The 23933-nt window shown below is 64.4% G+C and overlaps 9 protein-coding genes across 9 annotated transcripts; 3 read left to right on the top strand and 6 right to left on the bottom strand.

Annotated features, from left to right (window-relative positions):
* Positions 1 to 24: 24 nt before the first annotated feature.
* TRS31 (TRAPP subunit TRS31) lies at positions 25 to 942 on the bottom strand (the record flags this gene model as incomplete). Its single annotated transcript, XM_076651538.1, has 3 exons — positions 25 to 138; positions 239 to 581; positions 647 to 942. The coding sequence occupies 3 exons, from the start codon at positions 940 to 942 to the stop codon at positions 25 to 27; spliced, it is 753 nt and encodes a 250-aa protein (XP_076502955.1).
* A 221-nt stretch (positions 943 to 1163) lies between these two features.
* JCM10292_005592 (SDR family oxidoreductase) lies at positions 1164 to 2266 on the bottom strand (the record flags this gene model as incomplete). Its single annotated transcript, XM_076651537.1, has 5 exons — positions 1164 to 1205; positions 1269 to 1426; positions 1489 to 1699; positions 1840 to 1949; positions 2002 to 2266. The coding sequence occupies 5 exons, from the start codon at positions 2264 to 2266 to the stop codon at positions 1164 to 1166; spliced, it is 786 nt and encodes a 261-aa protein (XP_076502954.1).
* Positions 2267 to 2999: 733 nt separating this feature from the next.
* JCM10292_005591 (MFS transporter) lies at positions 3000 to 5293 on the top strand (the record flags this gene model as incomplete). The annotated part of the gene is made up of 11 exons (XM_076651536.1): positions 3000 to 3322; positions 3397 to 3581; positions 3639 to 3797; positions 3861 to 3918; positions 3976 to 4110; positions 4172 to 4381; positions 4444 to 4462; positions 4524 to 4815; positions 4906 to 4993; positions 5058 to 5167; positions 5229 to 5293. The coding sequence occupies 11 exons, from the start codon at positions 3000 to 3002 to the stop codon at positions 5291 to 5293; spliced, it is 1644 nt and encodes a 547-aa protein (XP_076502953.1).
* Positions 5294 to 8550: 3257 nt separating this feature from the next.
* JCM10292_005590 (uncharacterized protein) lies at positions 8551 to 9847 on the top strand (the record flags this gene model as incomplete). The annotated part of the gene is made up of 7 exons (XM_076651535.1): positions 8551 to 8734; positions 8799 to 9034; positions 9121 to 9149; positions 9210 to 9264; positions 9342 to 9582; positions 9644 to 9711; positions 9782 to 9847. The coding sequence occupies 7 exons, from the start codon at positions 8551 to 8553 to the stop codon at positions 9845 to 9847; spliced, it is 879 nt and encodes a 292-aa protein (XP_076502952.1).
* A 224-nt stretch (positions 9848 to 10071) lies between these two features.
* JCM10292_005589 (uncharacterized protein) lies at positions 10072 to 11441 on the bottom strand (the record flags this gene model as incomplete). The annotated part of the gene is made up of 6 exons (XM_076651534.1): positions 10072 to 10103; positions 10165 to 10429; positions 10508 to 10816; positions 10946 to 11020; positions 11108 to 11117; positions 11197 to 11441. 6 exons carry the CDS (start codon positions 11439 to 11441, stop codon positions 10072 to 10074), a joined length of 936 nt encoding a protein of 311 aa, XP_076502951.1.
* A 362-nt stretch (positions 11442 to 11803) lies between these two features.
* Positions 11804 to 15783, bottom strand: JCM10292_005588 (uncharacterized protein; the record flags this gene model as incomplete). Its single annotated transcript, XM_076651533.1, has 5 exons — positions 11804 to 14504; positions 14608 to 14981; positions 15086 to 15166; positions 15243 to 15383; positions 15454 to 15783. The coding sequence occupies 5 exons, from the start codon at positions 15781 to 15783 to the stop codon at positions 11804 to 11806; spliced, it is 3627 nt and encodes a 1208-aa protein (XP_076502950.1).
* A 271-nt stretch (positions 15784 to 16054) lies between these two features.
* Positions 16055 to 20535, bottom strand: JCM10292_005587 (uncharacterized protein; the record flags this gene model as incomplete). Its single annotated transcript, XM_076651532.1, has 10 exons — positions 16055 to 16837; positions 16901 to 17026; positions 17089 to 17469; positions 17532 to 17630; positions 17695 to 17849; positions 17921 to 19701; positions 19767 to 20064; positions 20201 to 20225; positions 20359 to 20385; positions 20494 to 20535. 10 exons carry the CDS (start codon positions 20533 to 20535, stop codon positions 16055 to 16057), a joined length of 3717 nt encoding a protein of 1238 aa, XP_076502949.1.
* A 115-nt stretch (positions 20536 to 20650) lies between these two features.
* On the top strand, positions 20651 to 21837 carry JCM10292_005586 (uncharacterized protein; the record flags this gene model as incomplete). Its single annotated transcript, XM_076651531.1, has 3 exons — positions 20651 to 20944; positions 21011 to 21087; positions 21141 to 21837. 3 exons carry the CDS (start codon positions 20651 to 20653, stop codon positions 21835 to 21837), a joined length of 1068 nt encoding a protein of 355 aa, XP_076502948.1.
* A 199-nt stretch (positions 21838 to 22036) lies between these two features.
* Positions 22037 to 23516, bottom strand: JCM10292_005585 (NAD(P)/FAD-dependent oxidoreductase; the record flags this gene model as incomplete). Its single annotated transcript, XM_076651530.1, has 6 exons — positions 22037 to 22114; positions 22180 to 22329; positions 22396 to 22586; positions 22641 to 23037; positions 23127 to 23300; positions 23361 to 23516. The coding sequence occupies 6 exons, from the start codon at positions 23514 to 23516 to the stop codon at positions 22037 to 22039; spliced, it is 1146 nt and encodes a 381-aa protein (XP_076502947.1).
* Between the last annotated feature and the right edge of the window lie 417 nt (positions 23517 to 23933).

The following is a 23933-nucleotide window of genomic DNA, read 5'->3' as shown; positions in this document are numbered from 1 at the left end:
TACTGCTCACCAGGCACAGACCATCTACTTGCCGAGTGCTGCTTCTCGCGCGAGCACTTCGGAATCGAGTTTGATCAGGATGACGGTTCGTCGAGGATGTTGAGGAGAGGGGACCGAGTGTGCCGTCACTCGCGATGGCTGCGGGGGCAGGCCGTCAGTACGATCAACTGTGAATGCGTGCAAACGTCGAGTAGCGCGGTGGGAGCGACGCGACGAGGAAAAGCGGGCAAGAACTCACGAATCCAGCTCCGTCCATGACCGCCTCGACTATTCCCGCGACCAGCGCGGCGCAGCTGAGGTCGCTCATCTCCTTGGGCACCTCGACGCCCCTCGTGATGACCATGTCGTCGTCGCCGATCATGTACTCGTCGTCATTCTCTGTGCTCCGCTCGAGCGAGTCGGCGGGTCGCCCGAACAGGTAGCGGTACAGCGTCGAGTGGATGTAGGTGAGGATCGGTAGGAGACGCAGTGTGCGAGTCGGTGGAGGTGGAGAGCGCAGGGACGAGACCGGGTGCAGGTAGTCGCGCAAGGGGAGGAGCTCGAGGAGACGGGCCCCGACTCGGTAGCCGAGAATGCTCAAGCTGCACAGAGCACGCGTCAGCACAGCTTTAGAAGTAATCTGAGCCTGGTCCGACTGTGCACGCACCGCTTCTCGAATTCGCTGATGCCGCTGACCTGCTTCTGGGTGTACTGGACGATCTCGGCGAAGAGGAAGGCCCACGCGCCGAGGCTGACCTCTGCACCTCGTGACTTGGTCACAGGGCGGTCGTAGATCTCCGACGTGCGCTTCTGATTCGCAGGGAGCGGCGGAAGCGAGGGTTGCGGTTGAGGGATGGCGAAGGTCGACGTCTGCGACGACCCGGCGGGCGAGAGCAGCGACGAGAAGCGCGACGTGCCCGAGATGACAGAGTCTCGCACAGAGCCCGAGTCGCGGTTCGACATCGTGCGAAGTGCGGAAATGTCTGAGGGGGAGCTTCCGAAGAGATGTCCAGGTGGGGGTAGTGGTGCTACGACATCAGCAGGCCCAGGGCTCGTCACGCGCCGTGTATCAGCTCTACGAGTCTCAGTCACTGGGGCGAGACGGGGAAAGCCTTGTTCACAGGACGAGAATTTCTATCGCCTTTCTCGACGAAGTCACGAGTATTATTCGCTCTTCCCGTGGCTCAGCCGCGCCCCACGAAAGGCATCGTAGTCGCCATGATGGTCTGCAGCTGGCCAGCGTCAACCACGAGCAACTGTTAACGGACAAGAGCCGATGGAATGCGCACCTGAGTGAGGATGTTGACCTCGAGCGGCAGGCTGGCCATGTGCACGACCGCATTGGCGACATGCTCGACCGGCATGACAGCCTCCTGGATCCTCTCTCCGTTCGGCTGCAGGCTCCCGCCCTGTTTGAGCGCACCGACCATCGGGGATTCGGCGTTTCCTGCGGGTTGAGACGGCATCGTCAGCTCCGCGCGGAGGGCGGCTCCCCTCGAAATTGCGCACCAATGTCAATCTGACTGCACGCGATGTTGTATGCCCGTCCGTCTAGCGCGGTCGACTTGGTGAGGCCGGTTATAGCGTGCTTGGTGAGCGTATAAGGCGCCGAGAAGGGTCGCGGTGCATGTGCGGAGATGGAGCCATTGTTGACGATGCGACCGCCCCGAGGTGACTGGTCGCACATGATTCGGAAGGCGTGCTGAGTGCAGAGAAAGGGCTGCCGCGTTGCAAAGCGTCCAGGCGAAGTGGAGGAAACAGCGAGCACAGGTGTGCAACCAGACGACATCACTTGTCAGCGCGCGCAAGGGTGGAGAAGCACATCATTGAAGCCGCGATTGTCAAGCTGTGCAAGCGCACCGCAACGAGGTTAACGGCCACGATTGAATTTAAGTCCTCGAGCGGGACATCCTCGAGCGGAACAGGCTTGACATTCCGCCCAGCGTTGTTGAAGAGCAGATCCAGCCGACCTGTACACGCGTATGAGCCTGGTTTGTGCAAGGTCGTAACGCGCCAACGCACCATAACGCTCCTTGATTGTCTGGAAGAGAGTGTCGACGTCCTCTGGTTTCCCCAGGTCCCCCGGAACAGCCAAAAGCTCCGCATCCGCACTCTCCTGCCGTGCTTGACGTATCGTCTCGTCTAGCTCGTCGGCCCGCCGACCCGAGACGATCACGGTCCAGCCAGCTTTGGCCAGAGCAACAGCCGAAGCGCGCCCGATGCCAGAAGATGCGCCAGTCACGCAAGCAGTGCGCTGAGTGGCATTTGAGCGAGCAGGAGCAGCCATGATGACGAACAGAGTGAGCGGTAAGAGCTGAAGAAGGAGCCGGGTAGCCGGGCGGGAGGTGGGGCAGAGGTCTGGCGGCAACGGCGTTGTGCCCTTCGAACGGAGAGCTAGCTACCCAGAACCACCGCACTGACACCTGCAAGGGTCGTTGTGGCTGTATGGATTGTGTACGCAGAGTGCTGCATTTCCCTCGGCATCGGTTGCCGCACGAGACGTCGCACCAGCAATTCGCTCGCTATCTCTCCGGCAGGGCTGTGCGCACGAGCAACCGTCTTGAAGTACTGCAGCAAGAAGCTACACGAACCGGCGCGCCTTCGGCAGCGCTGCAGCCGATGCGCCACCGTGTGGCTCACGAAGTCGTCTCGCAGAGGCTAAGCAGCAGAACGTGGCTCGGCCGAGTGGCGAAGGCTGCCAGGCCATCGTCTGCGTCTGTATGCACGTGCACGTGCCCGGCTGCTGCTCCCGGCAGGCCCGAGGAGGCGGTAGTCGCATGCGCGGCTCCTGCTCGCCTTCGCCGACACCGCGGCCACGCTGCTTCGGCCTCTGCTCACCACGCTCGGCTTGCCAAGTGATCGAGGTCGCGCTTACAGCGGCATCTCTGCCGTCGATCAGGCATGCTGCCCTCGCCTACGATTGCGCGCGGGCCTTCCTCGTGAGCTTAAAACGGGCGGCGCCTTCTGCGTTCGCTCTCTCTTTCCGCAACCTCGCTCCCTTGCTTGACATGTCTTCTTCAATGCACGAGCTTGAACGTGCCGTGTCACACGGCGTTGTGCAACACCAACTCCCGCCAGAGGAAGAGGCCACCTTCCCTCAGCTCACCCAAGCCGGCTCGCACACCGACGCTTACCTCGAAACCTCGCCATCCGGCCTCGTCCTCGCCCGCGAGGCAGAAGCCGTCGTCGGCTCGCCGCAGCGCGGATCACAGTCGACCCTCGTTTCGCACTGTCATGGCGCGGCCGATCCCGAGAAGGGCATCAAGCCAGAAGACGCCAAGCTCGTCACCTGGCGCGAGAACGATCCCGAAAACCCTCGCAACTTTAGCCACCCGAAGAAGCTGTGCGTTTGTGCTCTCTGCGACCTTCGTGCACTCGCAAGGTTCGCTGACCTTCTCACCTTGACCTGCGATGTAGCCTTCAAGTCCTCCTCCCTACCTTGCTCTGCTTCACGGCCGGTCTCTCGTCCAGTCTCATCACGGGAGGTCTGCCCGAGATGGCAGAGCACTATCACGTCAGCGAGGAGGTGGTCTCGCTCGTCGTCTGCGTTTTCGTCGTCGGCTTCGGGCTCGGGCCTTTGATCCTTTCGCCTCTCAGTGAGAGTGAGTACTCCACTCTTTCACAATTCCCGGTTGCCTGCTGACGTGACTTGTACGCAGTGTATGGCCGTCGCATCGTCTACGTCGTCTCCGTCGGCCTCTACTTCATCCTCACGCTGCCCGGCTGCCTCACCGACTCGCTCGCTGTCATGATCATCTTCCGCTTCCTCGCTGGATGTTGCATCTCGGGTGTCATGTGCAACGCAGCGGGGTCCATCGGTGAGCTTACCTTGGTCGCCGCATCATCTCGCAGCGCGTGCTTACCCGACTTCGGGCCTGCAGGTGACCTGTACTCGGTGAACGAGCGTGGCAACATGATGGCCACCTTCAGCGCCATTCTGTGCGCCTTTTTCTTTCGCTGTGAACGTGAGCAGCCTGCTGATTTCGCATTCCGCAGCTTCGCTTCCCCCGCACTTGGTCCGCTGATGGGAGGCTACCTCACCATCGGTGCCGGCTGGCGGTGGATGTGGTGGTTCCTCTTCATCTTTGGTGGAGCCGTCTGGGTCTTCACCTCAGTCCTCCTCGTCGAAACGTGCGTTCTTCCGTCTCATCTTTTGAAGCCTACTGCAACTCACACTGGTTCGCTTGTGCAGCTATGCTCCGACCCTGCTCAAGTGGCGCGCACAGAGGCTGCGCAAGGAGACCGGCGACTCGAGCATTCAGACCGAACAGGAGCGCCAAGCTCGTCCGATTGGCGACATCGCTCGCGAAACACTCTTGCGCCCCCTCGTCATGCTCACCACCGAGGCCACCATGATCTGCATGTCCGCCTATCTGTGCCTTGTCTACGGCCTCCTCTACGCGTGCGTTTTTCCGGCCCCTTTCTGCGGTCTCCTCGGACTGACGGAAGTTTCTCTGCCTTCAGCTTCTTCTTTGCCTACCCCGTGCGTCCTTTTTGTTGTCAACGGTCTACAGATCCAGTCCTGACGCTCTCCCTCAACGCAGATTGTCTTTGGCGCCCACGGCTTTAACGCGGGTGAGGTCGGCCTCACCTTCCTTTCCGTCCTGATTGGCATTATCATCGTCGCCTGCACGGCCTGCCCGCTTCAAGAGCGGTACTATCAGCGTCAGGTCGTCAAGTACAACGGCAACGTCCCGCCCGAGGCGCGCTTGCCGCTCATGATGGGCTGCGCGATTCTCCTGCCCATTTCGCTTTTCATCTTTGCGGCGACGTCGATCAAGAGTGTGCACTGGGCTGGTGCGCTGGTGTCGGGCATTCCCTTCGGGTTCTCCCTTGGTGCGATGCCTCGGAATGCTTCCAACAGGTCCCAGGACTGACTCGTCCGGACTTTTTTTTTGCCCTCTATTCGCTCCTGACCCCTCCCAGTGGGCATCTATATCAGCGCGAACACCTACCTCGCGGTTTCGTACTCTCAGTACTCAGCTTCGGCCATGGCAGCCAAGACGTTGGGGAGGCATGTCACCCCCTGCACCGCTCTCCGCCCGCTCAGGACTGACCCCCTTTGCCCTCCCCGACAGGTCCCTCTTTGGCGCCGGCCTCGTCATGTATATTGTCCCGATGTACAAGTCCATCGGTCACCTCTGGGCAGGCATGACCTGGGCCTTCATCAGTCTTGTCATGGTCCCGAGTGCGTCGCTTTGCCGTCCAGCACTCAGGAACGCTCACTGATGTCCTCGGCTTTTCCACAGTCCCCTTTGTCTTCTTCAAGTACGGCGCCCGCATCCGCAGCCGCAGTACGATGGCATCGTCGTAGGCGCCTGCTCGATCAGAAGCGGAAGGCACCCGTGTTTGCCGCGCACTTTCCGGGACCATTTGCGCTCTACCCTCAACCCGTACCCCCCATTCTGTACAGACAAGCATCGTAGACCTGCCTAGCATCCACAAACCAGCCTAATAGTTGTTGCCAACCCCGAGCGGCTTCTGCTCGAGAGTGAAAAGCTTCTAGTCTGCATGGGCCTCCCAGAGACCAATGACTGGTAAAGATAGAGATAGCGTCAACGGTTGCAAGTGCTCCTGCATTGCCGGTACAATGCAACAGACTCCGCAAACTCCTTCTTACGGAACTCGCGCCCAGACACCGTCCGAGCATTGAGCTGCTCAGACTGCCGCTTGAGCCGCTGGAGCTGCGGTATTGTCACACGTTTGTTCAGCTCAAGAGTGAGGCGCGTTGGAGCGGGAGAGGTTGGGAGGGTGAGCGGGGTTGGGCCGGAAAGGGGTGAGAAAGACTGGCGGGAGAGGAGAGTCGTGATGATGAGAGTTGATGTCGAGTTGAGGCGGCTGAGGTAGGAGGTCAAGGAGGTCTGGATCTGTACAAGTGGGGGCTTCATCAGGACAAGATCGGAGAACCTGCACGACGTGGTTAAACGGGAAGAACAGCACCAGGAAACGCACTGTCTGAGTCGCAAGATTCGACGGCTTGTCCTTTCCCTCCGTAATTGCCCGCCAGATCTGCTTGGCTGCCTCGCCTTCCGTGTACGCCCGCGTCAACGTCCTCGCCTTGTTGGTCTAGCGGCGGATTGTCGGCTGCCACCGTGATGAGCGGTGCGTCCCATTGAGCCGCCAAGTTCGGTTCTTCGAAGCGCAAGGTTAGGTTGTCTAGGCTGTATGCACAACAGGTGAGCAATCAAAGAAGAATCCATGCCGTGCGTGCGACCGAGAAGAAGGAAAGGAAGGAGCAAACGCACGTTGCTGGCAAGTACGCGCTCGTTTTGTCTCGAGAGGCGTTTCGCTCCCGACACTGTTCTGGAGGCGTTGCGACGAAGAGCTGCATGAGGTAAGACAAGCAGCAGGCCGACCAGGTGAGAAGAGCCAGGCCCGGACGCATCGTGCAGATCCCCACGCCGATCTCCCTCGCCTGGCAGTACATCTGGTACCGGCTCCCCTTGATGTAGTCCATCGCTTCGACAAGGACGATGGCGTCTCGAGCCAGATTGCGCTGCACGGTGTTGAAGAGGGCGGCGCGGGCGGGTTTCTTGGTGCGAGCATCTGCTTGGCACGCGTGCTAGGTCAGCCGTGGTTAGTCGAGCGGGTCGAGAGATGGCTACTGACCGTCGTAGGCGCGTTTTGATAGGCTCAGAGACTCGTCGTTAACGATGACGACCTTCTCGCCGCGGCGCTGAGGAGGAAGGCCCGCGACTCGCGAGCTCGCGTTGATCCAGACAGCGAACCCCTGCGTGCGGGCTGCCGGGCAATTACAGGTACAGGGGTAGCCGCACAGCAGACGCAGCCATCATATCCTCGAAGAGTCTCGAGTTGTTGCTCGAACGCCAAGGTTGCAACAAGGCAACGGCCAAATGGCTCATCGGCAAGCGCCTGAACCGCCTCGATTGCGTGCGCAGACTGTCCAAAAGGCACTTAAGAAGCAAGCGTGCATTATGCAGTCCATCCTGCGAAAGGAGCCTGTTCTCGCGCCCTTGTCTCTTCGCCCGTCTCATCGCCTTTGCGAGAGGCAGAGGAAGAGGCGTGCTCCTCGACGGTGTGGATCGCGATGCCGAGGCTGCTCGGTGAGCGAGAGGCAGCCCGGTTGACGCGGGAGCCATTCAAAGGCAAAGGGGGGCGGACGGGGAAGAGAGGAGAGAGAGACGGAAGGGCTCTAGACGGCCAAGGCGGCAACGACGTCGGGTCGCGGCCTGTCGTCGCCGGTTTGCTCCCCTCTTCTCCTCGCTTCTGCTGTCACCAGCTTCTGGCCCTGTCTGCAGCTTGCGAGCTACCTGCTGCGTCTTCTGCATGACACGTTGTGCGCCGCCTGCCTGCCCCAACGACTGCTGGCTGGATTGCTTGGAACGAACGCATGCTTTCGGCATTGCGCCGGCTGAACTTGATCTTTCGCGCTCCTGTATTCCTGTGAACCAACTCTGGTACTACTCCTCATGAGAGCGTCTTGCGCAGGGGCTCAGGTGACGCACTGCTCCTGTCACAAGGCGGGACCCGACTGTTCAACAGCGTCTCAACCACCGATGTAACGTACAACGGCCAAATTGGGCATAGCTCTGACCGGTGCGCAGTGGTAAACGCTGACTCCAACACCAGCTTTGAGCAGCCAACGCAAGACCCGCTCATGGCAGAACAGCCTTTGTCGCAAGACGCCTACTCGGTTTTCCGGTGCTTTGAGCTGGTTAAAGTCCGCCCCGCTTCTTCTGGACACATTGAGGCACAACTGAAGCTGCTCTCAAGCCCACTGAACAAACAGGACCGGTGTAATTACGGTTTGACTTGCTCCTGACCCCTCCCAGTGGGCATCTATCAGCGCGTCCGCCTACCTCGCGGTTTCGTACTCTCAGTACTCAGCTTTGGCCATGGCAGCCAAGACGTTGGGGAGGCATGTCACCCCCTGCACCGCTCTCCGCCCGCTCAGGACTGACCCCCTTTGCCCTCCCCGACAGGTCCCTCTTTGGCGCCGGCCTCGTCATGTATATTGTCCCGATGTACAAGTCCATCGGTCACCTCTGGGCAGGCATGACCTGGGCTTTGGCACTGCTGTGATGGATGCAGCCAGCGCAAAGTGTGAAGGCGCCTGTGCCACACGGCACTTCTGACTGACCTGTCGCTCACATTCTGCGCCCTGCCTTTGTCCCAGCCCGATCCCTATTCCAGCATACAAAGTGGACTCCATGGAACTCGTTTCTCAGCCCAGTGTCGTTCTTTCGACGATTGCGAGAACTTCGCGAGAACTCCAAGAGAACTCGAAAAGCGCGAAGTCGAAAGAGCACATGTCGACACACGACGCCCAGTTAGCCCAACCCCCGCACATACGATCTAAAGTGCTTACGAGCTTTGTCCGCTACTCGACGGGCTTGCTCGGGATTGTGCGAGGGTCGCCCCCACCTCATCGCATCGGCTGGCGTTCGCTCCTTTTCCTCTTCCTCTCCATCGCTCTAGATAGTGCAGGCTCCTCGCAAGCCAAAAGAAAACCCACTGGGAACCAGTCTGTAGTCGCTACGCCTGCGCCATCGCCACTCCTCTATCCCTCGGCTAGCCGTCGCCGTTCCCCGCCTGCACGGTCATCTCGCCATGCTGCCCGTCCTCTGCACTCGCGCCGCCCGAGCCGTCGCGACTCCGCGATTCCCTCGCCAGCCCGTCCTGCGCTGGCAGTCGACGCAGGCGGGCCAGCAGGGCGACTACACCTCGATCCTCCTCTCGTCGCCGGCTCCCGGCGTCACGCAAATCACCCTCAACCGCCCCAAGGCCCTCAATGGTCCGTTTAGAAGAGTTGTGTGTGAGCTCACAGGAGCAGCGCTGACCGACCGACGAGCTTGCAGCGCTCAACTCGACCCTCTTCCACGAGCTGAACGCCGCGCTGCGCAACCTCTCGTCTGACGACTCCATCGGCGCGGTGGTCCTCACCGGCTCGGAAAAGGCGTTCGCTGCTGGAGCAGACATCAAGGAGATGAAGGACAAGCAGTTTGCAGAGGTGTACAAGGGCGACTTTCTTGCGCACTGGACCGAACTCAGCTCCTTCCGCAAGCCCATCATTGCCGCCGTCAGTGGCTACGCGGTACGTCCAGCATGTTAAATGCCGAACGTGTTCAGCAGGGATGCGCTTTCCACACGACCAGCTGACGACTTCTCTCGTCTCTTCAGCTCGGAGGCGGTTGCGAACTCGCCATGATGTGAGCATCTCGATCTCCAGTCCCATAGCTGCGAGTAGAACCTGACTGAAGTATTGGCAGGTGCGACATCATCCTTGCTTCGCCGACCGCCGTCTTTGGCCAGCCCGAAATCAACGTACGTTTGACAATGTTCGCAAAGCCGGGTCAGGGCGCCAGCGCCGAGTGCCATTCACTGATCTGCTGCGTCTACAGCTCGGCGTCATCCCCGGCGCCGGCGGCACGCAGCGCCTGACGCACGCCATCGGCAAGTCGCGCGCGATGGAGCTCGTCCTGACGGGCCGCAACTTTACCGCGCAAGAGGCGAGCGACTGGGGGCTCGTCTCGCGCGTCGTGAGCGAGGGCAGCGTCGTCGACGAGGCGGTCAAGGTCGCGGGCAAGATTGCCGGCAAGGGCAAGTTAGCGGTGCAGGCGGCGAAGGAGGGCGTCAACTCGGGTGCGTCTTCCCGATACAAATGGCTTCGCGTACGTCATGCTCACAGAAAGCGTGCTTGCAGCCTACGAGCTCTCGCTTGCACAGGGCCTTCACCTGGAGCGCCGCCTCTTCCACCAGCTGTTCGCAACCGTGCGCTTCGCGTCACTTTTGCGGAACCTTCGCATCTGACTGTACTGACATGAGCCCCGCGTACGAACAGAACGACCAGAAGATCGGCATGACCGCTTTTGCGGAGAAGAAGAAGGCCGAATGGACCCACTCGTAGGAGATGCCGCCGGCTTCTCATTTCTCGTCCTCTGCAAAACTTTCGGTACTCGTCAGGAAGTCGCGCTGAGGAGAGGGTCCACCAAGCGTAGAAGAAGTGCAGAGTGCACTCAAGTGGAAGATTGGCCAAGACGTTCTCCGCTCTCGCCTCTATCGCATACCGACAATCTCAACGGCTACATACAGTGCATTACAATCGTGCGCGATGAAAGGGAGATGGAACGGCTAGAAGAGAAGACTGCCGAGAGCCATGCCACCTGCACGTGAGCGTGAAAGGGTCAGTCTCGCCGTTCGATCCAGGTGGGACGCAGGACGCACCGAGGAGTCCTCCTCCGACTGCAAGACCCGCGCCGGGCCCTCGGCCCATGCCGATTCCACTACCGTACCCAAGCGGTCCCGCCGGGTACATGCCGTAGCCGTACGGCCTCCTGTATCCGTACCCCGGCCCGTACATCCCGCCATACATCGGGCGCATCGAGTACGGCCCTGCGGGCGCCGCGTAGGCGGGCTGGTACCGGCCAGACTGGACTGCGCCGAGGATCTCCTGACGGCGGCGGAGGTACTCCTCGTACTGCTTCTTCTCCTGCGCGGAGGCAAAGAGTGGGTCAGTACCCAGGTATCCAGGTCGCTGTAAATTATGCACCGGCGGAGATGAACGCACCTCGATCGCCCGCTGGCGCCTCTGCTCGACGCGCTCTTCGTGCGTCGAGTTCGTAAGCTTGTCCTTCATCTTCCTACCAAGCGAGCGCTTCTCCTCCTTCTTCCCCTGCTCCGCGCCACTGCCGCCCGCGTGCTGCGCGCCCTCGTCCTTCTTGTCGTCCGAGCGGCTGAAGAAGCGCGAGAGCTTGCCGCCCTCCTTCTCGTCGGACGGTGCGGGTGTCGCGCCGGCTGCGCCGGACTCGCCGCTTTCCTTTTCCGCGGCAGCGGCGAGCTCCTTGGCGATCTCGGGGTGCGACTCGAGGAACTCTGGCTGCACAAGCAAGACGGGTCAGTCTGTCGATCATTCGTGGTAGACTATCAGCAGCGGTGCGTACGTCCTGCAGCGAGGAAAGAAGGTCAGTTTCGCGTGGCTGCGAGCAATGCGAGGAAACAAGCGCACATCAAGCGGGTGCGACCAGATTGAGCGGGGCGGGTTCGCCTTGGTGTCGACGTAGAAGTAGTGCTGCGAGTTGGGCTGTCGGGTGGGAGGAAGGAAGGACAGAAGGTCAGGATAATCACGCTGTGAATGCGAGCAGAAGGACGGCGAGAACGCCAAACTCACGTCGAACTCACTGCGCGATACAAGGACGGCATATACAACCGGTGAGCTCACGTGAGACTCAAAGCGGCACTGCAGACGAGCGAACGCACCGACGCCAGCCGTCCGGAAGCGGCCTCGCCTCGTCGAGCATAGTCCTGCGCGCCTCGCCCGGGATTACAGCCTCGTCTGCACGATCCTCGTCGGTCGTGTAGTTGCTCGAGCGGGTCGAGCCCGCCGAGGGCGTGCGGCGATGGTTGGACGTCGACGTCGAGGCTGCGCCCGCCGACGAGGGGTCGAGGCGGGACGGGTCCTGCGCGGCGTAGGCGGGCGGTGCTTCGTTCGGGATGCCAGACATGGTGTTCTGCAGCTCTCTGCTACGTCTGAGCGAAGATGCAGCGAAAGCGTCGCGAACGTCGTCATGCGCAAGTCGGGCGCGTGGGGGCAGCACCGCCACACGCTCGCACTCTCGAGGCGCCGCAAGACAGGTACTGCAGACAGATCCTTGCATTTCGTGAACGAGTAAGGGATGCTAGGGGAGAGGGGAGAGTAGGGTACCGCAACAAGGGGAGAGCATAAAGTGGTGATGAGGGGAGTGGATGTGTACAAACGACAAGTCACGGACTAGCGGGCCATGCGCCCGAGATGCATTCCTCCCTTGAGCAATTCCATCCATACACCCAGCCAGTGACGGGAAACGGCGAGGCGAGGGGCGAGGAATCACGCCTGCGCCATCTCGACTTCTCCCGACGCGGCGGGCATGGCGTCAAACATGCCATCGAGCTCTGCGAGCGACGACGACGGCACGATCCCGAGTCCGCGCGAGGGCGTGCGCAAAGGACCGAGGATAGGCGACGCGCAGCTGGGCGTGAGGCCGGCGACAACCGCGGCGGATGAGGAAGCGGCAAAGGTCGAGGAAGCGGCAAAGAGGACAAACTCCTCCTCCGCCGCAATGCCGGCGAGCGCCGAGGGCAGCGCGCCCGAGTCCTGCAGCGAGGCATCGTCGAACGCCGTAGACGGCGCAGTCGAGGTCGAGCGCGCAGAGTCGACCGCCGAGGCGGGCGTCCACAGGTCGTCGACGGGCGAGCCAATCTCGAACGAGTCGTCGCCCGAGCCGGCAGCGACGCCCGAGGTCGCAAGCATGTCGAACGGGAACGCATCGACGGCCGAGGTGTCGCCGGCGATGGCCATGAGCATGTCGCCCTCGCCGTCTTCGACGTCCTCCTCCCTCTTGACCGCGCGCGCATCCTCGTCCTCCTCTTCGTCATACAGCGCCTCGCGCGTCGCACTAACAAAGAACTGCGCGCCAGCATGGTCCTTGGCCTGCGGCTTGAACGCCTTGCCCGGGTCGATGCTCGCCTGCGCGGCGAGGCTCGCGCGCCGCCGCTCGGCCTCGGCGTTGGCGGCAGAGATGTCGTCGATCAGTATCTCGACGTTCGACACGCCGTCGTCGGCGGGGAGGATGCGGCGCGCCGAGGGCGACAGGCCGGCGACGTGCGCCGACGAGCCCGAAGACGAAGGCGGCGCAGTGAGGATCGGCGCGTCGCTCTTCGACGGCGACGAGAGCGTCGTCATGCCGCCGAGCGCAGCCTCGAGCGCCGGGCCGAACCCTGCCGCGCTGCTGCTGGCGCCGCTGCTGCTCGCGCTCCCGCTCGGCGTCGGCTCGCGCGGCGCAACGGCGGCGCGCACGGCGTCGAGGAGCGCAAACGCGAGCTTGGCATCCGCCGGCGTGCGGCGCGACAGCGCGTCTTCGGCGGCAGGCGCAGGAGCAGGCGCAGGAGCTGCAGCGGGCGCCGAAGCGCGCGAGGTCGGACCCGCCGGGAAGTGCGAGTCGTACGGCGGAGGCTGCTCGTCCGGCTCCGACTTGATTGTGACAGGCTGCGGCTTGCTCGGCGACGTGGACGACGCAGGAGGGTCGAAAGGCCGAATTGTTTCGCAGCCGGGGTAGGTGCGGCTCTTGAGCAGCGGCGCCGGCTTGGGAACCGCAGCCACGCTCGTCGTCTCGGGCGGAGGAGCGGACGAAGCCGTCGTCGCAGGCGATGCCGGCGTCGACCCGTCGCTCGCTGCAGCCGCAGCTGCAGCCGCCGCCGCCCTCCGGCGCCTGCGCTCTGGACCCTCGATCCACTTGACCTTGGGCCTCGCAGGCCTCGCCGCCGCCGCCGCGAGGGCCGAATCCTCGGCGAGCGCAAACACCTCGCCAAACGTCATGCCGGCCTCCTCGCCATCGTCGTCGCCCTCGAGGCCGAGGTTGCGCTCGAGGCCCGCGAGGACGGGGAGCGGCTGCTCCTCGACGACGCGCGGCGGCGCGGCTTGGTCGAGCATGAGCAGGTCGAGATCGTCGTCGTACTCGTCGCCAGAAGAGTCGTCGCCGCAGTCGCTCGCGCTCGACAGGCCGCTGTGCCACCGCCGCGCGAGCTTGCGCCGCCCCTGCTGCGCAAACTCGCTCGCCGCGGCTGCCGCTGCCGCTGCCGCACGTCCGCCGCGCGCTGACGATGCGGCCGTGGGCGTCGATGCGCCCGATGATGGTTGACGATCGACGTTCAGGCCGGCAGCGGACCCGGTCGCAAAGTCGACCGCGTAGTCGTCAAATGCCGTGCTCGGGCGCTTCGTGCGCTTCGGGCGGCTCGAAGCGGCGGTGAGGCGGACAGTCGAGGAAGGAAGAGGGTTCATCGGTGTGGCGGAAGGCGGTAGGGACGAGAAGAGCGAGACCATGGGGATGTGGATGGGGGCGGCGGCGGGAGGAGGCGGTGGCTGAGCGCGGCGCGAGCTCGCGCCCGAACGGCCGCGCGCTGCCGGTGCCGGTGCGGGAGCGGGGACAGGAGCAGAAGGGTAAGAAGCAGAGACGGTCAGAGTTGGGCGGAAGGTGATGGGGTTCGTGCGGTCGTAAGCACAGTCGAGCGAGCTGCGCCGCCGAATCGGCTTCACAGCTACCTCGGCAGGTTGAGCTGGTGGCACCGGCGTTGGTGGCGGCACCGGTGCTGACGCAGCCGTCGCCGACAGCCCCGTTGGCGCATGAGCCTTCCAGGGCGCCGCATCTACCACGCCTGGCGTAGCTGCCCCCGGGACCGCCCCACTGCCCGTGAGCATCCTCGACACGTCCTCATCGTCGTCCGACGAGGACGTTCCGTCATCCAGGATGACGAGGTCCCGCTGCGCCGCAACCCCCCACGCCTCCTCGGAGCTCTTGATGCTCGCGCGGCGGACCTTGTCCTTCCTCCTGGACTCGGCGCCGCCTGGAGCAGGCTCGGCTGGTGCCGGGAGAGCGAGGACCGAGTCGGCGGGGAGGGCGTCGGACGTGCCGCGCCGGATGGAGCTGCGGCGCTTGCGCTTGCAGCCGGCGCACTGACACGCGTCTTGGCACACGGGGCAGTTGAAGAGCGTGCCGGGCTCGAACATGGCGTTGGGAGTGCAGGCGAGGTAGCTGCGAGGGCGACCGAGCGCGGGGGGAAGCGAGGCGAGCGAGAAGCGAGGTCAGCTCTTCGCAGCTCGCGAGACGCGTTCGGGCGAGAGTGAGCGGGACGCACTACTTGTTCACGCAAGAGCTGCACCAGACTGTGCGACAGTGCGGCGCATTGATGCACGTCATGCGCGGGCGGTCGGTCTGGCTCTTGTGGTGGTGGCAGACGCGGTTGAGGCCGTCCTGGCGGGTCCTCGCGGCAGCCTTGCGCGCCGACGCGGACCCGGTCGAGCTCGCGGGCGAGCCCTGAAAGGGTGCAGGGGTGACGCTGGGCGAGGGAAAGCCCGAAGCGGAGGTTGACGGCGGGATCGAGGTGGGGAGAGGGGCGGAGGGGAAGACGGCGGGCGACTCGGACCGCGACGACGCCTCGGACGAAGCGGTGGACGAGTCGAGGACGATGACTGGGGGCGACAATGTCGAGGACGGGGTCGACGCAGAGGCCTGCAGGAGAGGAAAGACCGGACGAACACGTCGAAGAATGCGGAGACGGGGAGTCAGCTCCGAACTAGCGAAGGGGACACGATTTCGAGACGAGATCGACGCACGGCGGGCGGGTGATCTGGCTTGGAAGCCCTGCGCAGGACAATCTTGAGCGGGTTCTGCGCTGCAGGCGCGGGTGCATCGGGCTGTGTCGACCGAGGTGCAGTCACGCGAGGTCATCAGCACGGATCTGCATGCGCTCGACCGCGGGAGGGTACGCACCGCTTCGAGGCGGGTTACAGCCGCACTGCGAGTGCCGTGCGAGCCCTTGCGCGCTCCCGGAGTGCCCTCGGCGGGAGCGACGCGGGACGGCGCGGCCCTGTTCCCACTTGCCGACGAGCTCGTCACCTCGCGCTCTGCGCCCTGTGGAAGCGCGAGAACAGCGCGGTCAGCTCGATGCTACTCTGCGAATGCCAGTGAGCGCATTACGGACCGCAGGCGAGGGCGTGGCGGGGCGGGGCGCCGAGCGCTTGGAGCGAGCAGCCATGCGCGGGTGCGGCAGCGGCGGGGCTAGCGGCGGGTCGGCGGGGCGGGCGGCGGGGCGGTGGCGGCAGCCGCAGTCGCACGAGCCCTTGCAGGGGAGGACGAGCTCGAACGAGCGCGAGCGGCGCGGCGGCGAGGCCGGCGGGGGGCGAGGTTCGGGCGACGAGGCGGAGGACGAGCGGGCGAGGGCAGCGAAGCGCGCGGCGGGGGCTGGCGGGTGGAGGGTCGAGCGCGGGAGCTGGAAGGGCAGGTCTGCGTGCAGCCAGTCGCCGTCGCTCATCGAGCTGCGGCCATCGCACAGAGAGAGCCGAGTGAGCCGCCCGTCGCTCTCGCTCTGACTGCTCTCCGCGCCCTCGCACCCGCCCCGCATACATCCTCCCTGTCTCGCTCAACACTGAGTAAATGGACAACCTGGCACTGCAGCACAACAGCAGAAGGAGAGAGCGAGAGAATAACCAAAGGGGAAGGGGAGAAAGCACTACTGTGGAGAGAGAGAAGAAAATCAAGCACGCCGCATGCCCACCTCCTCCTCCTCCTCCTCCTCCTCGTCTTCAGGCATCCTGTTCCTCGTCGTCGACATCCTCGTCGTCGTCCACGTCGTCGACTGTCGGTGCCGTAACGACGCTGTGCCCGAGCGCGCTGCTCGCCCCGCCCCGCGCCTTGGGCTCGTCGCCGCCCTCGGCGCTCGCCGCGACCGAGTCGCTCCGGACGAGTGCCCACCCGCGGCCCTCCGAGAAGTCTCGCTCGTCGCCGTCGCGGCGCTCGACCGCCGCAAACTGCTCGAGCACCCCCGCGAGCAGGTCGCCGACCTTCCACACGCGCAGCGCGCGCAGCCGCTGCGCCGCGACGCTCAGGATCTGCTCGGCCGCGCGCGGCCCGTCGAGCCGCCCGCCCTCGCTGCTCCCGTCCGAGCCCTTGCCGTGCTCGAGCATGCGCAGCGACAGCGCCGGCCCGCCCGCCGCCGGAGCCGCGAGCGGGCCCGAGTGCACCCACGCCGTCACGACCGGGTCGGTGCGGTCGCGCAGCACGTCGAGCGCGAGCACCTCGCCCTTGTCGCCGCCGTCGCCGTCGCCGCGCGCAGGCGGCACTCCGCCCTCGCGCACAAACGCGACGAGCGCGAGCGCGCCGTAGAAGAGCGCAAATGGCTCGATCGGGCCGTCGCTCAGCGGCGTCGCGCCCGCGTGCGGGGCGACGCCCCCGCGCGACAGCGCGAGGAGCTGCCCGGCGTGGAAAGCGGTCGTGCGCGCGACGGCCCCGTGCGACGCGAGCGCCCACGAACGCAGCGCAGAGAGCGTCGTGCCCTGTGTGGGTGCCGTTGCCGAGCGTGCGAGAGGCTGCCGGTGAGCATTACGAGTCAGCTACGTATCGCGCACATGGTTGAGAGGTTGAGTGCCCACCTGAAGAACGCGCAGAGGCAAACGCTGCGTAAGCGCCGTGAGGTGAACGAGCAGCGCCATCGACCCGCTGGCAGCGCCCGGGTCTTCGAGGCGCGCGAGCATGTCGGGTGGCAGAAGGATGCGGTCCTGTCGTAGTACAGCGTCAGTTCCAGCCGTGCGAGCGCGCGCGGAGCGAAGCAGCAGCATACCTGGAAGAAGTCGAGTCCGGCCTCGAGCGCGGCCTGCGCCGGGTCCACCTCGTCTCGCGCCACGTTCTCGTCCGGCTGGGCGCCGAGCCCGTCCTCCTTCTTCCGCTTCCCGCTCGCCGCGAGTTCGGCCGCGCCAGGGGTGAGGAACGTCTTCTCGACGCCGCGGGCGTGCACGCGCTCCCACCCGAGCGCGTGCAGCACGATCAGGACCGTCGAGAGCGCAAACGCGTCGCGCGAGAGGGCGTTGAGCGTCGACGAGGCGGACGACGAAAGCGACTGGAACGAGCAGGCGAGGTGCACCGCGTGGGAGAGCGTTGGCTGTGCGGCGGGGAGGGCAGAGTGGCGGAAGAGCGACGCCCACGCAGAAGCGGTCGGGGCGTCCTGCAAGCCAGAACACGTCAGGAGGTTGCGCGCGAACAGCTCAGCGTGAGGGGAGGACGCACCCAGAGTGCATCGTGACAGGGCAGAGGCGTGCTGGCCGCATCGAGGTAAAGCGAAGAGCTGTCCATGTTCCACAGTGCCGTGCCGACACAGTCGAAGAACTGGGCTCGTACAAGTGAGTGAGACAAGGTTCAAGAGATTGTGCAGACTGAGCAGGCGACGCACCACGGCAGCGAAGCCGAGTCGCCGGATTTCCTCGCGGTCGCGCCAGCGCTTCCACCGCTCGTCGAGCGAGAGAAGCTCCTCGGCCTGCTCGTCGACCTGCGGCTCCTTGAGCCAACCCTGGCGGCGGGCGAAGGTGACGGGCATGTTTGCGAAAGCTGCGGGAGAGCACAGAATCAGCGGCCGACCACACGAGATAGGGATGACCAAGAGGAGACGCTGAACGGACCCTGCGTGCGCTCGAGGTCGCGCTTGTTGCCGCTGACCATGCCCGACTGGAGGACGATGAGGACCGTCTGCTGCCACGCGACGGTGCGCAGGAGCGTATTGTCGAGGTCGCCCATGATCTGCGCCATGCGGCGCGCGCACTCGAGGAGCGCGTGCGCGTGCATGCTCGACCCGACGACGCGCTCCCAGGCGTAGCGCGCGCCGACGCTCGCGACGGCGAGCACGAGGAAGCTCGGCGCCGTGTTGGGGTCCCACGTCGGCTGGTGCACGAGTGGGAAAAGTGCGTGGTACTTGTCAAAGTAGAGCTGAAGGAAGAGCTCGAGGAGCTCGAGCCGCGGCACGAAGCGCTCCGACAGCGATGGGTCGGCCGCGCTCAGCTCGCGCACCTTGTACAGGATCCGCAACCGTGTCGTCTCGGTCACCGAAGGGACGTGGGCGAGCGACGCGTGCGGGTGATGCGGTGGCGGGGACGTGGCACGTGAGAGGTAGCCCGTCCCGCGCGCCGAGGTGGGGAGGATCTCCTCGACCGGCTCGGTTGGTCGGTACGAGAGTGGCCACGGGTCGCCCGGCTGGTGCGAAGGGTGTGATGACCGGGGCGTCTCCTCCCCCGCGCTCGATGCGGATCCAGGGTTGAGAGACGAGGGCGCAAAGACGCGGGCGTGCGGGTGCGGCAACGCACTTGCGTGCGTTCCGAGCTTGGACGAGGACGACGAAGGCGGCTGCCCCGGCTCGGGCGACACGCGCGGCGTGTGCGACGCGAGCTGCAGCAGAGACACGGCCGCGTTGTCCGACTCGACGAGCGAGTTGTTGCGGAGTGGGAAGGTCGGCCGCTCCGGACTGCCGGACATGACTTCATCTTCCTCAGCCTTCGCCTGCACCGCTCGCGGCGGCGGGAGCGCTCGGTCGTCGCCATTTGCCGCCGCTGCGAGCACGAGAGCGGCCGCGCTGGCGGGACTCGGCTTTTCAGGTATACCGCCGTTGCGCATGTCGGACATGGGCTGCGCGGCGTTGCCGCCGAGGCCGGGCGGGAGGAGGCCCATCTCGAGCGCGGGACCGCTCGTCGTGTTGTTGAAGGCGGCGGGGAGGGCGTTCGCACTACTCGGGTTCTCGAAGCCGGCGCCAATGATAGACCAGTCGATTTCTTGGTCATTCCCGAGACTCGAGAACAGGTCGAGGAACCCGAGCTGGTTCGAGTTTTCGTTCGTGTTTTCGCCAATCTGGCGCCCGTACGCCGAGTTGTCCCACTGTGCCGAAGTCGGCGCAGGCTGGGGCGGAGGCTGCGGGAGAGCATTGGCGGAGGCGAAGGGATTGAGGGGTGAAGGACCGTGGTGCGGGAGATTGAGCGTCGGGAACGCCGGCTGCTGCTGCGGCGGATGATGGTACGGCGAAGTGGTGCGGTAATTGAACGGCTCGGGTCGCCCGCCGGAATAGTAGTTGGCGGGCGCTGGACCGAATTGGAAGCTGGTCGGCGGAAGGGCATGGTGACCCGGCGAGCGAAGCGGAATGTGGTACGGCGACATGCCGCCCATGGCAGACGCCGAGCCGGGGACGCGGTTCCAGGTGTCCATAGGCGGCGGGGTGGGCAGGGACAGGCCGAAAGCGTTTTCAGGCGAGGTCGTGTCGCCGTCCGACTCCATCGACGGCGTCAACCCGAGCTTGTTGTCGTCGACCATCATCGACACGGAGCCCTGCCGGCTCGGCGGCTTCGGCGGGCGATCGAAGCTGCACTCGATGCCAGCTTTGCGGCAGCGCTCGCACGGCTGCACGCCGTCGCATCGGAGCCTGGAAAAGGGCACGAGGGCGTCAGCACAGAGCGACACAGACACGCAAGATCGATTCTAACGCACTTGCTCTTGCTGCAGCGGCAGCATGCGCGTCCGACGCGGGCGATCTTGATGGGGCCGGACCCATCGTCGATGGTGATGTCGCTCTGGGCCGACGCGCGCTTCTTCTGCTTCTTGGGCCCCGCAGCGCTGCCCTGCGACTCGTACCCGCGGTCGAGCAGATCGCCTCCGCGCGCGGCAGCTTCTGCAGCGGCGGCGGCCTGCTTCTCGTGCCCCTGCTGGTGCCGTTTGAGGATGTCCTTGCGCGCGAATCCCTTGGAGCAGACGGGACAGACAAAGTCCTTGGCGACGCGGTGCTTGGCTGCGCGGGTTTTCAGTCCCAGCACGGCGAGAGGCGGCGAGGAAAACGGGCGCAAGGCGATGTGGGGAACAGCGGGAAGCGTCAGGGTGCGGCGTCAGCGCTGCAGCTCGCTCGAGGGCGTGTGGGACGGGCGCACCAGTGACGTGACGGTCCAGGTGCTCCTGCAGGCGCAGTGCTCGTCAGCGTCCGCGGTGGCGTGCGGGTGGAGCGCCCGAAGCATCGGCCCCTCCCCGCCTCCCTGGGCCGATGGGGGCCTCGCGCCGCTCGCCGGGGCGTGGGACCGCTCGGACGTACCTGCCGTGTGTACCTGCTGCCGCATTCCTGCACGCCCACGTCCCGCAGAGCCGTCGTCAGCGCGAAAAACAGCGTCTTCACCGTGGGGCTTCGTTCTTTCGCGACGGCCCCGAGCTCAGCACGGCTGGGACGCACCGGGCAGCAGAACGGGCGCGCTGGATCGAAGATCTCCGCCATGGCTGTGCCGCGTCCAGCGAGCCAGGAAGAGAGAGCGCGCGAGGAGCAAAGGCGAGAGCAGATTCGGGCGGAAGAGCTTGGGCGACCCCGCGTACCACGCCCTCCGCCAGCAGCTATGCCAAGGGCCGGCCGAGGTGCACACGTAGCCCAGCAGCACGGCAACGCCTACAACAAGCCCGCAGACGGCGGTGATGGCGAGGAGGACGGCGTTTTCGAGGGCGAGTGGGGAGGCGAAGACGGCTACGCAGGCGAGTACGGCGACGAAGACGACTACGGCGAGGGAGTCACGGTCTACCAGCACGCTACAGACGAGCCCGTCGCCCCTCTCGAAGCCGACGTCGCCGTGGACGCCTTCCTCGATCCGCTCGCTCTCGTGCACGCCTGGGAGGGCGCGCTGTCCGACTTGAAGGTGCGCGATCCTCCTGAGCGTCTATAGAGGTCTCACTAAGGTGCTGACGCGTTCGATTGACCGCAGGATGCCCACCCTGAGCGCTTCCTTCCGCCGACAGAAGCACCCCTCACGCTCGCGCAGAAACAGGTCAAGGCTCCCTTGTGCGTTCCTTTCTGCTCGTGACGAGACCTGTGCTGATGCAGTCTATACATAGCTGGTACGGCCCGCCACCCCACGAAGCGTCGACGTCGAAACTTCCTCCCGCACCGGTTGCTGGTCATGCCCTACCCACGACTTTCGCGGCTGCGTCTCTGCGGGAGCCGTCGCCCACCATCTCCGAGCACCAGCAACCGCAAATGAAGAAGCGCAAGCGCCTCACGGGGTCGCAGAAGAAGGCGCGGAAAGCGGCCAAGCTTGCAGCCGGCACGGCACCCGAGTCGACCGCTTCCTTCGCTGGCGACGAGGACGAGGATGCGCACGCGTTCGCACTCGATGTTCCGCCGCACCAAGGTCACGGGGCCAGCCCGCCAAAGCCGAGCATTGCGGCTGCCGCACCACCTGCACCTGCCGTTGCCACCGGCGGACCTTCTCAACCAGCCGCTCCTCCTCCTGCTTGCATGCCCGGCCCGCCGTCGTTATCGCGCCGCGCCCTCTCGCCTAGCGCGTTCCTCTCGCTCGTCCCGCCGACGACGTCCCTCCCGCGCACCTATCCCGCCCCGCCGCCCATCGTCCCCCTCACAGGCGCCGAGCCTCCGCTCGAGCCCGAGACGCCCGAGGCGCTACTCGAGGCTGCGCTGTGGAGCTGGTACACGGCGGGCTACCAGACTGCGCTCTACCATGCTGCGAGCGGGGTGGCCAAGTTTCGCAGGAGCGAGGGAGACGAGGAGGGCAGAGACGGACAGGGGTCGTAGGACGCCCCCGCGCAGGGCAAACGAGAGGAACGTTGCTCACATAGCTCGCGCGATCTATGACTCGCGCGTTTCGCGATACACCCGTTGCAGCAGAGAACACAAAGCGGACGGAAAGGAAGAACAGGAGGCGTGATCAGGAGTGAAAGTACAGTTGAAGGCTCTAACAAGTCAGGAGTGGAAGAAAATTGCGACACGCCTTCTATGCGGGCGCGTTGTAGAGCTTCTTGAAGTCGGCAATGAACAGCGACTTGCCCTTGGCGAACGACGTGAACCAGGACTGCGTGTTGATCAGCAGTCAGCATCGCCCGAGACATGTCAGTCATTCGCCCAAAGGAGACGTACGCCCATGACAAAACCGAAGGGCAGTTGAGAAGCGCCGCCCTTGCTCCCGACCGTGACGACCAGCATCTGCCCCGTCGGCTTGACCGCCTTTGCCGGCTTTGACGCGTTGATGAGCGAGAGAATGTTGGCAGCCGCGACAGGGGCGTGTCCCTACGAGGACCAGAACGCGGGCTGAGAATGACACGACAGGAAAGAAATGAGGGACTCGAGTCGTACCTTGCTGGCGTAAAAGGTCTTCTCCTCCTTGACATCAGTGATGTCGCCCACTGCAAATATGTTGTCGTAGTTCTCGAGTTGAAGCGACGGGCGCACACGGACGCGCTTCTTCTCGTCGAGCGCGCTCGCGTCGAAGTCGCGGACGAGACCCGTGTTGGGCGCGTTGCCGTGCGCGACAAAGACAAAGTCGGCTGCTTGACCTCAGTCAGCGTCATTGAAGCATCGCGTCAAAGAATGGAACGCACCCGTCACGCTCTGTCCGTTGTCGAGGTGGAAAGCGCGCGGACCGCCCTCGATCTTGCCGCTCTCGGCGGGACCGTCGACAACCTTCTGCCCGAGGATGACGTTGATGCCGTAGGCCTCGAGCTGCTGCTTGAGCGTGTTGTTGAACTTATCCTTCCATCCCGACTCGTGTAGGAACCTGTCGTGCGAGTGGACGATCGTGATCTCCTTCTTGGCGCGGCCGTCCTTGCCATTGTAGTACTCTGCAACCTCGCCAGCGACCTCGACGCCGACGGGACCGCCTCCAATGACGAGGATCGACTTGGCGGCTGCGACTTCTTGCTGCGTCTGACGGAGATCGGCGACGGCGTCGGCGAAGGTGGAGCGGCGAGGACGGCAGGGGTAAGGGTACGCGGAGCCCTGTTACAGGAGCGAGTGCGCCGTGCATTGGCAGTGCATCAGCTTACGCTCGGAAGACACGCGTATCACACGATAGAGAGGATACGCACGGTGGCGAGGACGCAGTACTCGAACGGAATCTCGGCATCAAAGCCAGCAGCAGCCTCGTCGAGGACGATGCTGTTGCGGCGGAGCTCAACGACGGTCGCAGGCTCGATCAGGACGTGCTGACCACCCTTGGGGAATGCGTTGTCGGTCGACGCGATCGGCTTGTCCTCCCAGCCCTGCGACGTCGTGCAGATCAACCTCTGTCACGGACGGTGTGGGGAGTGGACTGAACGCACGGGTACAACAGCACCGCGGAGAGCAGCGATGGGCCAATACCCTGGACCGGACGAGATAGCGACGATACGGTAGCCAGAAGGGAGAGACGGAGCGAGCGTCTGGGCGGTCTGGGCAGCCGCAGGACCGTAGCCGACGATGACGATGTTCTTAGACATTTCGAGGCGGGTAGGCGCGAAGGAGGCGGGCAGAAGGAAGAGACGCGTAACGCAGAGACGTTCGAACGAAAGGCTGAGCGATGTCGATCACGAGAGTCCGCCCGACTCCCGAAATCCCTTGTCGCTCCGCCGCAGAACCGAACCTCTACGCGGAAATTCCGAAAGAAGGCGCACGCCCAGTAAGGCAGATGCGGGATCGCAGAAAGACCCAAAGCGCGCGGGTGATCGAAAAAGGCAACGGTTCCAGGAGGACAACCGGGCGTCTTCCAACGCACGTGCTGCGGTCTACCTACGCATGGACATAGCGCAGTGCAGCTCGCACAATATTGGCTGGACTGTCTCACACCCAAGAGAGCGAGAGTAGCGATTGGTTCCGCTCGCTCCTCCTGTTCGAGGCTCATCTTGCAGACCCGCGCT

This window comes from Rhodotorula paludigena, assembly GCF_050403205.1.
Source record: "Rhodotorula paludigena JCM10292 DNA, Rt_paludigena_JCM10292v1_ctg52, whole genome shotgun sequence".
Taxonomy (NCBI): domain Eukaryota; kingdom Fungi; phylum Basidiomycota; class Microbotryomycetes; order Sporidiobolales; family Sporidiobolaceae; genus Rhodotorula; species Rhodotorula paludigena.
Note: the sequence above shows the minus strand (reverse complement) of the source record. Positions and strands in the feature narration are given on the sequence as shown.